Below are 15037 nucleotides of genomic sequence, written 5' to 3' on the forward strand. Positions count from 1 at the left end.
CTGGGCCCTTCACTGGATGGATTCGGTTTGTTTGTATTCGGACACTTCCAGAATGAATAGAATGAAACCAACAGGAGGTGGTATAGTTGGGCAGGTTTTATGTGGGTTAGAGTCCTGGTCGGACCTTCCATTGGTGTACGCTTAGCAGAACTATGACCCGGGAAGCTTGTTCTGTGCTTTACAATGGATGGATTTGGTCAAAAACTGCACAGACAAGTAACATTGGATATCAGAAGACATATTAGTGGTTTAAGGTCCCGGTCGGACCTCACATTGGTGTACGCAGGCCAGAACTTTGACGCAAAGAGCCTTTTCTGGCCCTTAAGATGAATTTGGTTTGATTGTCTGTCCAGTTATACATTCGAACCGATTGGGAAGAAACCAACGCGAGGTGGTCCAGTTGGAAATGGGGCAGGTTTTAAGGGGGTAAGGGTCCTGATCAGACCTCCCATCGGTGTATACTGTCAGACCCAGGAAGACTGTTCTGTGTCTTCTACTGGATGGATTTGGTTTCATTGTCTGTCTGAATATGCATTTGGACACCCCTGAACCGATTCGGATAAATCCAATGCAAAGTGGTCCAGTTGGATCCTTGCCAGGTTTTAAGGGGGTTAGAGTCCCTCCTGTTAGTGTACGCTGGGAAGAAATTTAAATTGGGGAGCCTGTTCTAAGCCTTCCACTGGACTGATTTGGATGAAACCTTCACAGACTGGTAACATTGGATACAAGAAAACCTACTAGGGGGTTGAGGTCCTGGTCGGACCTTCCATTTTTTATACGCTGGCCAGAACTTTGACCCGGGGTGCCTGTTCTGGGCCATTAACTGAATGTGTTTGGATATTATTTAATATAAAAACAAAAACGAGTTTCTAATCTGCTTTGTATTTTTAAAATGTTGACACTTACAACCAACTCATTGTTAACTTAAACACTTGAAGATTCCAACAAGGTCAACACTGGGTACTTCAGCTAGTATATATATATATATATATATATATATATATATATATACATACATACATACATAAATTAATTGTAATAGCTGTGTATCAGATGCATGTTGCGAAAAGCCCAGAGTTCTGGCACTAATTACTCCAAAGTGGTCGCTCTATATTTCACATTGGATCATGATTCTTGATATACAAACATTTAAAACTTGTTTGACTGTATTGAACATAGTTATCAATTTAAGTTCACAGATTGCACTCTTTTTTCACTCTTTCAGACCCTTAGTACTGTGATGGGGCCTGCAGAAGTGTTTTCCCACTATTTGTTATTTATTGTACATCACTGTCAGTGGGTATTTGGATTTTGTGTGTACAAATAAATTGTGTATAAGTTTCAAATCTTTTGGGAATGTGCTTGTTTCTGTGGAGTTTTATGGTTTTTCTATCAAGCATATTTCTCACATTGGGAGGATGTTTATATAGGAGATGAGGTATACCGGGCTGGAGGAATCATTGTAGATGCCTTAGGTTCCCTTCCTCATCTGCTGTCTTTCCTACCCCCCTGATTCTTATCTTAGTAGATGGGAGGTGGTTTCATCATCATTTGCTCCTCATGCTGGGAGAGGGGCGCTGGGCTATGACATCATAGCACAGCACCACACTCACATGACATCACTGACCTGGTGGAGCAGCAGGGATCAGCTTCATGGGTAAGTTGTCACCAGAGGGTGCTCAGTGTTGGAGTGTCAAGGGGCAATATAAAATCAATGAATGAGTGACATTATGTCAATGTTTTAAGCTTGCATAAATATTGGTTACCTATATAACAGCATATGTTTGTGTATTGGTAGTTCTGTTCCTGAAGGCAAATCTAGAAATGTTACTTTTAGTCAAATAGCTGAACGTGAGCTGATTGTAGGTTTTATTGAAGTTTTCAGAAGCTGCCCAGATAATTAGTAGGTCATTAGTATAGTGGAAGTAGGCCAAAGGGTTAGTAACACTGGCAACATGGGTAATTAGGATATTTACTTCCACTGTGGCCAATAATATGTTTGCACACTGTTATGTCATTCTGCTTGTTAGAATATCCTTCAAGATAATGATCTACCCACCCTGCTCCACAACGTATTTGATTCATACTCACAGACAGCTATTTTTTATTTGCTGATGACATCTACTTACATCACATGGAGACAAGAAGTAAAATTGTGTTTATGGCCAAATTGAAATAAGACTTTCTAAGCCCTATAAAATAAAGCTAATTGATGTTAATTATAAATAAATAACCCTCATGTTGTACTATTCTACATGCACAGTAGTGTACCAGCAGTAGAAATACTATCCTGTACTTAAGCATACATTATTAGGATGACCTGTTTGCTAAAGATGATTGTTGATACTTCAGGGAATGTTATTTGATGTATCTGATTAGTGATGTAATAATATTTGAAACATTTTATGTGATGTCAGATGAAAATGCAATATCCGAAGTGTAGAATCTTAACACTTTTAAGATTGGTCTCCAAATCCATTAGTGATCTGAATGTCATGATATCTGCTAAATTATTCTATATAAAACAGCATATGCAATAATAGGATTTTGGTGAAAAATGTTGTATATTTTCACTCACCTTGTGTTGAAATTTAGAGAAAGTTAAACCATACTTTGCTCCATATCTATTGAAAGACATATACATATCATGTAAAGCTTGTGCCATGCTGAGGACTGCTATATATACTTGGTAGGTGGCAGAATCTCCAGAGCAATTAAGAAGTTGGTTCAAATTCTCCCTCCCAGTGCAGTTATGAAGGTTTAGATGAGCAATTTCTGAAATGATATCATTCTTTCTAGAGTTTCCTGATAAGCACCTAAAATAATAAATCCAGATATCTTCCAGTAATTTGTCACTCACATGGGTGGATGGATGAAAACTGTATAAAAGTTCCTGTAATCCAGGGATATAACGCAATGGAGGTAGAAATACCAAACTACGATCCACCAGTTCACTCATTTTGACAAGTAAAAGATCTCCAGCTTGTGACCATGATGTTGTAATGATAAATGTCTTGTTAAAGAGATAATATTGTGCTTTATTCAAAATATCTATAAAGGTTATCTGTAAAGTTCCACAAATAATAACAATTTCGGTTGAAGAATTTTGAAAAACAAGATGAATGTAATCTAACAGTGTATAAAAAAGTTTAATTTTGAATTCAGTACAAATTCCATAATTATTAAGTTGTTTGCTCAGATGTTCTAGCTCCTGGTCTCCAGGTTCATCATTTGAAGTGATGATTCCGACCCAGTTCCACCCAAAACTTCTCAATAACTTTGCAATGGCCACATGTTGCATCTCGTAGGGTTGAACTGTGCGAAAAAAGTTTGGATAAAGAATCCTATCACTTAGCAGCGGGTCTCTCGCTCCATAGCTGATCTACAAACATCAACAAATCATCATAAATTACTGTACTGAATTCATTTAATGTAGAAGAAGGACTCAAAATCATACATGTTCTAAGACTGAATCACATAAACATTTGCTCACTTAGAACATATTAATGACTATGGAGCCTCATGTAAAATATAAAGAGATCATAATATATATCTAAAGTATAGATCATCATGTAGATCATATAGTATGTCTGTTCTTCATATTATGTGTGTGCACCAATGATACATACACATATGTAAGTAAATTGCTGGCACTATATAAATAAATGATGATGATGATGATGATATGTCCATATACAGATTTGATCACATGTTACACTTACGACTCCTTACGCTTCGTGGAGCGTAATGTGTGAGTGAAGCGATGGGCAGACACAGTCCGAGTACAGTAAGGGTGTATTCTTATTATTGTGACTCAGGTAGACATGCACCCAGAGATAAATACAACTGAGGAGTATCTCTAGTAGGTGCTCAGCTAACCACTTCTGAATGGCTCATTTGCAGATTAACCCCTTCAGCTGATAGTACTTCATCATTTGCATTACAGCTATATTATAATTGTCTGTTTGCATTTCATACTTGCAATCTTTACAACTATCATAGGAAAGAATATTCCTATTGCATTCATACAGTGTGGGGAGTGACAGGTGTGGGAGGTGTTTGTAATTAATTACAAGTTATATTCTAAGTGTGATGCTGCATTTTGACCTAACACTGCAAGTACACACTGCATTGTCCTGTTATTATCAGATGTATATTTAGTAATTCATGGCTCACATAAGGGTGATAACATTGCAAGGATTTAGAGTACTCTGACTACCACATTTTTATCCTAACAATGCAGACACATACTATATACTTTCTCAGTATTTAACACCCTTGAATTTCTGGATTTTACCTATTTTTTTAAAATAGATTTTTCCTTTCAGAAATGGACCCTGGGGGTAAATGTATTAAGCTGCGATTTTTTCAGCAATTCTAAATCGCGGCAAATTGTGGGTGATAACCCGAGAGTCTAGTGCCCAAGTCGCGAAATGTATTAAGATTTGGTTTTTTATTCTCATCTTCAAAATCGCTGGTAATCTCTGGCAATTTGCTTGGATTTCAAGAAAGCCATGTTTAGCCAACTCTCCCGTGTTTAGGTCAAGAGTTCCTTTTGAAACCCAATAATCATTTCTGATTGGTTGACAGTATGAACAGCAAAACTCACGGACCTCACTAACATTGTAAAAAAGGCAGCTAATTCCTTATTTGAGTTAAAAGGGCTTTAAGGAGTTAGAGAGAGAGAGAGAGAAAGAGAAAGAAGTGTTAAGGCAGGGAGAGTGTTTTTGGTGTGAGAAGGTTGGTAAAATTTATATTTTGTTTGTTTTGTTTCACTGTCTGCCCTTGTTTGACTTATTGTCTCTGTTTGCATTTTTTTTAAACATATTTTATTAGGAAGATTTTCAGTTTTTAAACAGTATAAAGATTAAGTTACATTGATCAAACAACAAATATAGTGCGATTGAGAAAATTGCATTGCATTGAGTAAATGGCCCACAAGCGCCATTGTATATTTGCTAACATCTGGTATGGGTCTGTGTAGTAGTGAGTACGAGGGGCAAGGGGGAAGTTGTATTTAGGTGACACTATTGATTAGATTGTGAATTTTTTGCCAGAATCCCACAAGTCTAGGACAGGACCACCAAGTATGTTGAAATGAGCCCTCCTGTCCACATAATCTCCAGCATAGGCTAGAGGAATCAGGATATATGGCTTTCAAGCGGGTTGGAACTAAATACCATCTATATAAGAGCTTATACGAGTCCTCTTTGGTTCGTACACAGATAGAGCTCTTGGCAACTCGTGACCTGATCTTAGCCCATTCCTCTACCTCTAGTTCCATGCCAAGGTCTTCCCGTTGATGAAATGCCATCAAGATGCTGTAAAAAGTAGAAATTAAACCAGTAGGGAGGGATTTACCTTAACAAAAAGTTTCTAAAGACGTAAGTTGGCATATAAGCATAAGCGTTGGTATTGATTGATATAGGTGTCTTAATTGAAGGTATTGATAGAAACGGTCATGAGTGATGTCATATCATTGCTGTAAGTCTGCAAATTCAGGGAATATCTGCATAGGTGCTATGTCAGTAATGAATCTTAGACCTCGTCGGGACCAATGGTGGAAAGAGGAGTGTTGCTGCCCTGGTGGAAAGCCTGGATTGTTCCACAATGGGAACATAGCTTCCGAATTTCTTAATAGTTGAAATGTGCGGGTACTGTAGTCCCATATCTGGAGGGAGAAACGGGTGGTGGATAGGAGTAAAGAGAGTGGCGGTCTATGCTTGATTGATATCCACAGTAATGTATAGGGCGAGAGTAAGTGTAAAAAATTAGCCTCAATGTCTACCCAGAGTCTTGTGGAAGATGGGGAATGAAATAAGACTAATTGGGTCAAGTGTGTAGCAATATAGTATTTGGAGATGTTTGAGAGGCCCATTCATCTTTCTGAGTTTCATCGGAAGAGCGTACAAGCCTGCACACGAGTTCGCCTGCACGCCCAAAATAAATCTGGTAATTTGCTTCTGAAGGGTCTGGAGCACAAGGGAGGGTACTCGAACAGGTAGGGTTTGAAGCAAATAGAGATTTCATGGCAAGAGGTTGTCACTCACCGGACTGTGAGTGCTACTTCTAAGGTAGCTAGGAACCGTGTCCGTCCATTATAATGAGGTACTGCGCATGTGCAGTCCCTTCTAACCTTCAGTTCTGTTCCTTTAACTTAATTGGCTGATCAGGCAACACTCCCTATTATAAGCACCTGTGGTCAATACCACGTGGCCTGATCTTGGAGTCTCATTCCTCATGAGTCTCTGAAGGTGTTCCAGTGCCTCCTCGTGTGTTCAGCTTATGCTGATTCCTGTTTGCCGTTTGTGGTTTCCAGACCACTTCTACTCCTCATGTTCCTAGTGACTTCAGCAGCTGATTCCTATCCGCTGCCTCCGTGTATCTACAGCTACAGATTACTGCAAACTCCCCTGTGTTTCATCGTGACTCCAGCAGCTGATTCCTATCCGCTGCCTCCGTGTGTCTAACAAGTTACAGATCTCTCCAACTCTCCTGTGTTACATCGCTACTGTTCCAGCTGATTCCTGTTAGCTACTTCAGCGTGTCTACAGAGTCCTGCTCGTCTCAGCGCTCCAGTCTGCATTCCACCTGCCGTCAGCTGACCCGCTGCCTACTGCTTCTACAGTGTGTCCATTCCTGTCAACTTGCCTGTTAAGCATCGAGTCTACGCTCCTCGGTTTCCAGTTCTGCTACATTGCTTCAGCTCTCCCGTGGTCTCCTGCTGTTCAATTCGATATACTACTGCTTCCTGAGTATTTTGTCGTCCTTGCTGGCCTACCTACAGTGCGCTGCACCTACCTGCCGCTTCCATTCTACAAGGACTTCTCATCTCGTCAGTTCCCTGCCGCTCAGGTATCCCTGCAGCTATCTCTAACAGCCTGCTCATCTGAACCACGGTATGCATACTTCTCATTGACTGTGCTGGTGTATTGCATATCCATCTGGACTGAGTTGTTCTCCTCCGGAGTTTCCATTCTCTGAGACTATTGCTATTATTGACTGTGTTTCCTTTTGCTGGACTATTCTAGTGACTTTGTTTATCTGTGCAGTGCTGTTCATTCATTATTATTATTGTGTGCAGTTCAACGTGGGATCAAGTTCAGTGTACCCGTGTAGACTCTGCATTGCATTTATCTCCTCGTGTCCTTCCTCACATATATATTCAGTGGTACAACTTGCTAGAGGCAGACCACTGATTCCTGTTTCCCTGTGTCACCAGTTGCATATATCCTCTCACATAAGCAGTGGTACAACTTACTACACGCAGACCACTGACTTCCCCGTTCCCTTCACCTGGATTCCATTCCTTGACTACAGACAGCGGTACAACTTGCTATACGCAGACCGCTGACTTCCACCTCCTTATTTTACTCCTGGACATTCTTCTCACTATAGCAGTGGTACAACTTGCCGTGCGCAGACCACTGACTACCCTCACGTGTCCTTGTCCATCCAGATCCTCGTGTTCAGTTACCTATTGTTTACCAGTGCTGCTAGTCATAGACTTTCTGAGCATTCTCTAACCATCTGCTGTTTCCAGTTCCATTATCACCCTGCCATCAGAGTATCATATACCAACTCTACTGCTCTGATAAGACCATCAGCGGGTGATACTGGGTAAAGACTCCTAGTGCCCGTGACAGAGGTTCATTTTTACTAACGCCATGCGGCCGAGCCAAGAGATATATAGTCTCTCCCATTTCTCAAGATCACATTTAAGTGAATCCAAGAGCCTGGGAAAGTTAGCTGCATATAGCTGATTATAACGAGCTGTTTGTTAAATCCCCAAGTATTTACGTTTGTCCCGCTGCCATCGGAAATTTGTTTGGCGCTTCAGGGTATCTAATACGTGGGAAGGTAGGTTAAAAAGGAGGATTTCTGATTTGTCCTTGTTGATCTTAAAATAAGATACTGCACCATATTCGTTGAGTTCTCTTTGAAGGGATGGAAGGGAGGTGAGGGGATTGGTAATTGTAAGAAGAATGTCATCTGCATACATAGATATCTTATAGTCAGTTGTCCCCATTTGAATTACAGAAATCGATGCATTATTGCGAACACTCAACGCCAGTAGCTCCATCGTTAGAGCGAACAGCAAGGGGGAGAGTGGGCAGCCCTGTTAAGTACCATTTGTAATATGGAACGGAGGCGACGCGTTGCCATTGGCTAAGACCATAGCTGAGGCATTATAATAAAGGGACGCTAGTCCGCATAAGAAACGGCCTTTGAACCCCATTGCACCCAGAGTAGCTCCCATTAAAGGCCACGAGACCCTGTCAAACGCCTTTTCTGCATGAAGAGACACAACCAGAGCAGGAAAATGGGTCCGGTTTGCAATGTCAATTAGGTCAATAGCTCGTCTAGTATTGTCGGCTCCTTGTCGAGCAGGGATAAAACCCACCTGATCCGGGTGGATCAGGGCAGGAATTACTCTGCTAGTAATTTGGCAAATAGCTTTAAGTCCACATTTAATAGTGAAAACGGTCTATAACTCTCACAGCGACTAGGGTATCGCCCCTCTTTAGCGATAACAATAACGTCCGCCCTGGTGGTTTCTCTCTCAAACTTTTTACCATTCAAAGTTGCATCAAAAAGCGAGAGGAGCATAGGTGCAAGATCAGAGGCAAATTTTTTATAGTATATTGCCGTAAGGCCATCCGGGCCTGGAGCTACAGAGTTTCTTAGGGTCTTGATGGTGTTTTTAATCTCTTTAATCATGATTTCAGCATTTAAAATTGATAGCTGTGCCTCAGTAAGGTGGGGAAGGGAACAAGTATGAAGAAAGTTTTGTACCTGGGTGTGAAGAATATCTGGGGAGTCTGTCGGCGGAGGGAGATTAGGGGCTAGATTTACTAAGCCGCGGGTTTGAAAAAGTGGGGATGTTGCCTATAGCAACCAATCAGATTCTAGCTATCATTTTGTAGAAGGTACTAAATAAATGAAAGCGAAACCTCAAGAGCCATTCGGGGCAGAAGTCCCTTTACTCACGTCCATGTAGAGGATTTTTCCGTTACAATACACAGAATTTCTGATGACCTTTTCTAAATATCACGAGCAGATTATCTGTACCCTATATTGGTAAAATTGTTAACTTTTATCCGAATCCTTCATGCTTCTGTCCATGAAGCCGTGGGAGTTGTTGGTCTCATGGCCTCTGCTGGGCTTCATGTCAGCAACTAAGGTATCAGTATTCCTAGAGTTCGTAGTAGAGTGATTCCTTGGTCTGGTGTCTTAATCTTATGTGACTGACCTTAGGGACCAACGGGTATCCCCATCGATACCGAATTTTGTGGTCTCTCAAAGTTTTGTGATTGGGGCAAGACCTCGCCGTTTCTGCAATGTAAAGGGAGCAAGATCCTGGTAAACTTGAAGGTTAGACCCATCGAACAGAAGTGAGTTTGCTGCTCGAGTGGCCAAGACAAATTGTTCTTTATATTTATAGTAATGGAACCAAACAATGACGTCTCTAGGAGGTTGATTTGGGGGAAGTTTCGGTCGTAAGGTTCTGTGAGCTTGGTCTGTCTGTACCTAGCATCCGAGTGCAAAGCGGGGGTAATTGGTAAGGAGGAAGCCAGTGGCGTGCCGCAGTCAGCATCACCGGGTCCCCTCTCTCTCCCAACGTAGCCGGATTGGCGGTGGGGAAGCTGTCAGAAGGGTCTCGTTACAGGTGGGTGCCTGCTCACTATAATTCTTCTGGCCACTAAGCCCTCGGCCAGCTCGCAGGTCAGGAAATGTCCCCAGGCACATGCTCGCCTATAGAGGAGATAGGCCACGCATCAGTTAGCGGTTCTTAGTCTGCAGAGCAGATCGGGACCGGAAAGCATTGGTGTCCCCAAGCTGCCGGGACAAAACAAGAGGCGCCAGACGGTTTTTTGGGTAGGGGGAACCCTGATATCCAATTATTTGGAGCCAAAGTGTATCAGAGCTCGGGGACTCTGCGACCTCTCTTAATGGCGTCTAAGCCACGCCCCCTGTGTTTGTATTTTTTTGATTGTTTGCAGAGTTTTTTGGCTAATTGTTTTCTGAATTTCGGTGTTTTCTTAGTGTGTGTATTTGCTCTTTGTGCTGTCTTTCCCTTGTGTTTCATTTGTCAGTTTTGTTGTTTCATTTTTTGTTCCCCCTGTGTGTGAGCACTGTGAGAGGAAGGAGAGGTGAGGAGGCTAGGAAGAGTGGGGAGGAGGAGAGAGAGGAGCTAGGAGGTCAGGAGGTACAGGAGGAAGAGCCAGGCCCTTCTGCGGGCAAAATGAGATCTGGCCTTAATGTACAGTTCAGTTATCAAGAAAATTGTGTGCTTGTGCGCAATTTAGTGCCCATCTATGAGTGCATTTTGGGCAGCCTCGCTGCAAAAACCGCGTTTGCCCGCAAAAAACAACTGTGGTCACAATTGGCGAATGCAGTCAATGCATTGAGGCCCTTTAAGTGTGCCACTGAAAACTGTAGTAAATGGATTAGTGATGTCAAACGCCGGGTCAAGGATAAGATGGCCAATGATCAACGAGCTGCTGCAGGTACTGGCGGTGTGATTTACAGGAATATATCAGATCAGTTGATAAAAGACTCAACACATTTTAAAAAACCTACAAATAATAATCCATGATATTCAAATTCATACACTTGGCTAAAACGTTTCTCGAATATTGAGATCTACATTACCTGACACTGCTTCACACTAATACTGGTACATCATTTACAGAGTGTGACCATCACCTTACAAAATCTTAAAGGGAATATCATAACATAAGTATGAGCTACCTTAGGATGTGTTAATTCACACATATTTTAACCACTTATGTATTCATCTAGTCACCTTATACATTTTTTGGACATTTTGCCTATCAAACGGTAAATGTGTTAAGACCTTTGTGGTTATTAGTATATGTAGTAATTTTGTTTTAAAAAGTGTATGAAGAGATATATGATTTTAGTTTATGTTTACAGTTACACATGAATGGTGTAGTAGCCCCTTTGTAAAAGTGTTTTTTTTCCCCCATAGGTACTGGCGGTGGCCTCCTCTAGTGATGACATATACTTCATATAAACAGGAATTTAAGCAGCAGATCCCCAGAGAGATCCTCGAGGGGATTATTGTGCTGGACACAGACCTGTGTCTCATCCAATGCCTGGTGAGTGTTGTATAATGGTGTCACTTTGAACATTTTATGTGTAAACAGTTATCCTGCTGCCTGTTTAAATGTTATTTTTTTAAAAAAATTACACACAGAAGTCTGAACATTTTTTAATGTGATTTTTATTAGAAAGGGTGATTTTTATTTGTGCACAAAACAGGAATTTTATGTAACATTTCCCATGTGTCTCCACTCAGCCTCCGCACAACAGCAGTCAAGTCCAGCGCCAGCAGGACCAGTAGCAGCGCCAGCAGGACCAGTAGCAGCGCCAGCAGGACCAGTAGCAGCGCCAGCAGGACCAGCAGCAGCGCCAGCAGCATCAGCGCTGGAACCACATGAGGAGGAGGAGCAAATAAATTGATGAGCCATCGTGAAAACATATATAAATAAAACACTTTATAAGGTTTGCATGGATATTATAGTCAGGGAAAATGATTATACAAAAGTATTATTGGTAGCTATCATTGTTTGGGTTATTTCCAAAGCACAAAAGATCAGAGGAGAAAAAAAATATTAAACACAATTCAAGACAGAGTAGTGTATTTACAGTACTTGTTATAAATGTGTCAGTCGCACAATAACCATACACAATGGCATAAGCCTAGACAAACATAATTGTAATTTAAATGTCCTAACAGAAATATTTTCTGATAAAAAATTTTTGCAAGCATAACACGCATTTGCTACTCATGTCATTTAAATAAAAAATACATACATCTGTAGAACTACATTTCTATGTAGGTTTCACAAACAATCAGAAACTTAATCCTATAATAGAGCCGCGAGTAAATAAAAGAAGTGCTTTCTGCTAGATTGATGAAGACACATTCATCCAATCAGAGAAGACTACCTGGTGGTGCCGGTCATCATCATCATCATCATCATGTATTTGCACCTATCCTCTAACAGCCACAAGAGATACAGCTACTGACAGACATATATGTGTCTCCCATCTAGTCTGCCTCAATTGCAATTATATCAACTTGTCCTTACTGTTCTTGGCCCCTGTTAGATCACCACATCCCTCCCCCCGTTCCATCTTTTCTGGTGTAAGAAAGTGGAATAATCAGGTGAGAGCAAATCTGTCTGAGCACATTTATATGAGGTTTCTGATGAGTATTCACAGGGCAAATCTGTGTATTTTACACTGTACAAACAGCTGTGTATCCCACTCTGCATCAGCCCGGTATACTGTATATTTCACAGTCATTCTTTGACATATTATCTAGAATACTAGGTTACCCATGCAAAACTATATTTTAACTATAGAAATGGGTAACTCTACCTGTATTTTACAGAAATAATAGCCACAGCAATTACCTGTGTATATCCATAAAAGTTCAATAACTGCGCCATTACATAGGTAGATTCAGAATGAAGATCTCCAATAAAACCAGCCAATTTACCATGTTCCATACATACATAATTGGGAACTTCCATCTCGTGCCCAGACATTATCGCTATAACATCTTTTACAGTTTTCCTTGTTTGTCCACAAGAATCAGATGCATACATTCCCAGAGTAACATTGGGCAGAATATCCGGGTTCCTGTTAATCTCATTAATGGCAAATATGAAAGCCTGTAGCTGCTGATACTCTCTGTGATGAACACTGTGGACAAAAACATAACTCTAAATTATGTATTTCATCATATGATAACTGCCCAGGCTAGTTTGAAAAAAAAAAAAAATATATATATATATATATAGTTTAAACTTGATGTTATTTCTTAATTTCCGTGGTTATTGTGTATTCTAAATAGAGATGGTCACTGACCCCCGTGTTTTGGTTTTGTATTTGGTTTTGGATCTGGATTACCGTCGTGTTTTGGTTTTGGTTTAGCAAAACCGCCATTGCGTGTTTTGGTTTTGGTTTTGGTTTTGTTTTGCTATTTTGTTGCAAAATCAATGTTTTTGGGCCTAAAATAACCAAATTTAGTGCTCCACCTGTTTCTTGGATAAGTAATCTAATTGTAAAGCTAATAAATTATCCAAAAAACAGTTTAATTCCTGGTAGGTAGGCTTTGATTAATTCTACACACAAACCAGATTGTCTTCCTCTCCATCTATGCATATTGGCAATGCAGCCATCGTCTTTGGGTGTATATTACACCCTACACTTATAGTTAAATATCTAAAGAAATGGACAAAGGCAGTGTGGTTTCTGCCTCTATAGCCCCCCCCCCCCACCCTCCACTTGTAGTTGAATAGAAAAAAAGCAGCCTGAATACACTGAACAATATAAAAAATGAATGGACCAAGGTAGTTTGGTGGCTGTCTATGACCCCCCCCCCTCCACTTGTAGTTGAATAGAAAAAAAGCAGCCTGCATAGACTGTAGAATTAGAATATAAAAAGAAATGGACAAGGCAGTTTGGTATCTGTCTGCATCAGATCCCCTCTCCACTAGGAGTAAAATAGAAAAAAAGCAGCATGGATACACTGAACAATATAAAATATAAATGGACCAAGGTATCTGTCTGCATCAGACCCCCCCATCCACTTGTATTAACATAGAAAAGAAGCAGCCTGCATAGAATGTAGAATTAGAATATTAAATGAAATGGACAAAGGCAGTTTGGTATCGGTCTGCATCCTAATCATCCACATCATCATTAGCGCCCTCGTCGCCTACACAAATCTCCCCCTCATCCTCTTCTAATTCCAAAGTGGCATCCTCAATTTGTGTATCACCGGCTACACTCGGGCTGTTCAGGCACATCAGCAGAACTGCTGAAAGGGCCCTTCTTTATGGGTACATTATCAGAATGCTCACGATTAGACATCCCACTGTTGGATGGACTCTCCACAGGGATTGGCCTTAGTATTTTCTTGCAGCTCGGCTTTCACACATAAGAGTAGTTGTGCACCTCTTTTGGAATTCAAATTACTTGGTCTTGCAAATTCTATAGACAAGCCTGCTTGTCTTCCTCTTCATCAATGACTCTTAGCAATTGAGCACTCGTCTTTGGGTGTATATTATACCCTAACCTTAAGACTGTAAATTAGTAAAAATACAGTTTAATCCCTGATAGGCCCTCCACCATCCTTTGCATGTTAATAGTAGGATTGTTTGGAGTTATGGTCAAGGTCACACATTTTTAAAAAAGATCTTTCAAACCAGCCCAGATGTTAATCTGTTGTGCTCTGCCCCTGCGTCATCCCTGCATGTGTTTGGAAAGTGCATATTGGTGCCGGAACCTCATGTGCCAGAACTGCTCCCACTGGTGCCACACTGCTGCAGGACTTACACATTCAACCACATCCTCATCGTCGGATACCCAAATCTCCCCCACATCCTCTTCTAAAGACAAAATGTCATCCTCACCTGGTGTATCACCGGCTACACTCGGGCTGTTCAGGCATATATCAGCAGAACTGATGAAAGGGCCCTTCTTTATGGGTACACTAACAGAATGCTCACGATTAGACATGCCACTGTTGGATAGACTATCCACAGGGATTGGTGTCATTTCTGATTCGGAGCAAACATTATCCTCTAATGCCTTACTGTTATCTTGCAGCTCGGCTTTGACGAGTAACAGTAGTTGTTCACCACTAGTAGGCTCGGTAACATTTTTGGATCTGCCACTAACAGAGAAAGGTGAAGGCCTCATTCTCTCTTTGCCACTGCGTGTGTAGAATGGCATGTTGGCAATTTTTTTTTGATCGTCACTTAACTTTTGCTCAGTTACACTTCTTTTAAGCTTCAACAGAGTAAAAAAAAATTTGGTGTGTGTTTTTTGGACTGATTTCGAAACATTTGGTAGTTTGACATCGCCTTGCCCAGATGACATACTGGGAACACTACCATCAGGTCTGGTGACAGAACCTGGTTGCTCATTCTGATCATATGTGGACTGCTTTGAATCCATTTTAAGCGCAAAGCACTTGTAGTGGTAAAAATTA

At 40.9% G+C, this 15037-nt stretch overlaps 1 protein-coding gene across 1 annotated transcript in view; it reads right to left on the bottom strand.

The window, feature by feature from the left end:
• The window catches only part of LOC142103555 (vomeronasal type-2 receptor 26-like), a 49961-nt gene extending 35562 nt beyond the window's left edge, over positions 1–14399 (bottom strand). The window contains exons 1-2 of the mRNA XM_075187621.1: positions 14380–14399; positions 12450–12741 (exon numbers count right to left, since the gene is read on the bottom strand). Of these exons, the coding sequence (XP_075043722.1) occupies positions 12450–12741; positions 14380–14399 (312 nt within the window). The remainder of the gene's footprint in view (positions 1–12449; positions 12742–14379) is intronic.
• Between the last annotated feature and the right edge of the window lie 638 nt (positions 14400–15037).

This window comes from Mixophyes fleayi, chromosome 1 (assembly GCF_038048845.1).
Source record: "Mixophyes fleayi isolate aMixFle1 chromosome 1, aMixFle1.hap1, whole genome shotgun sequence".
Taxonomy (NCBI): Eukaryota; Metazoa; Chordata; class Amphibia; order Anura; family Limnodynastidae; genus Mixophyes; species Mixophyes fleayi.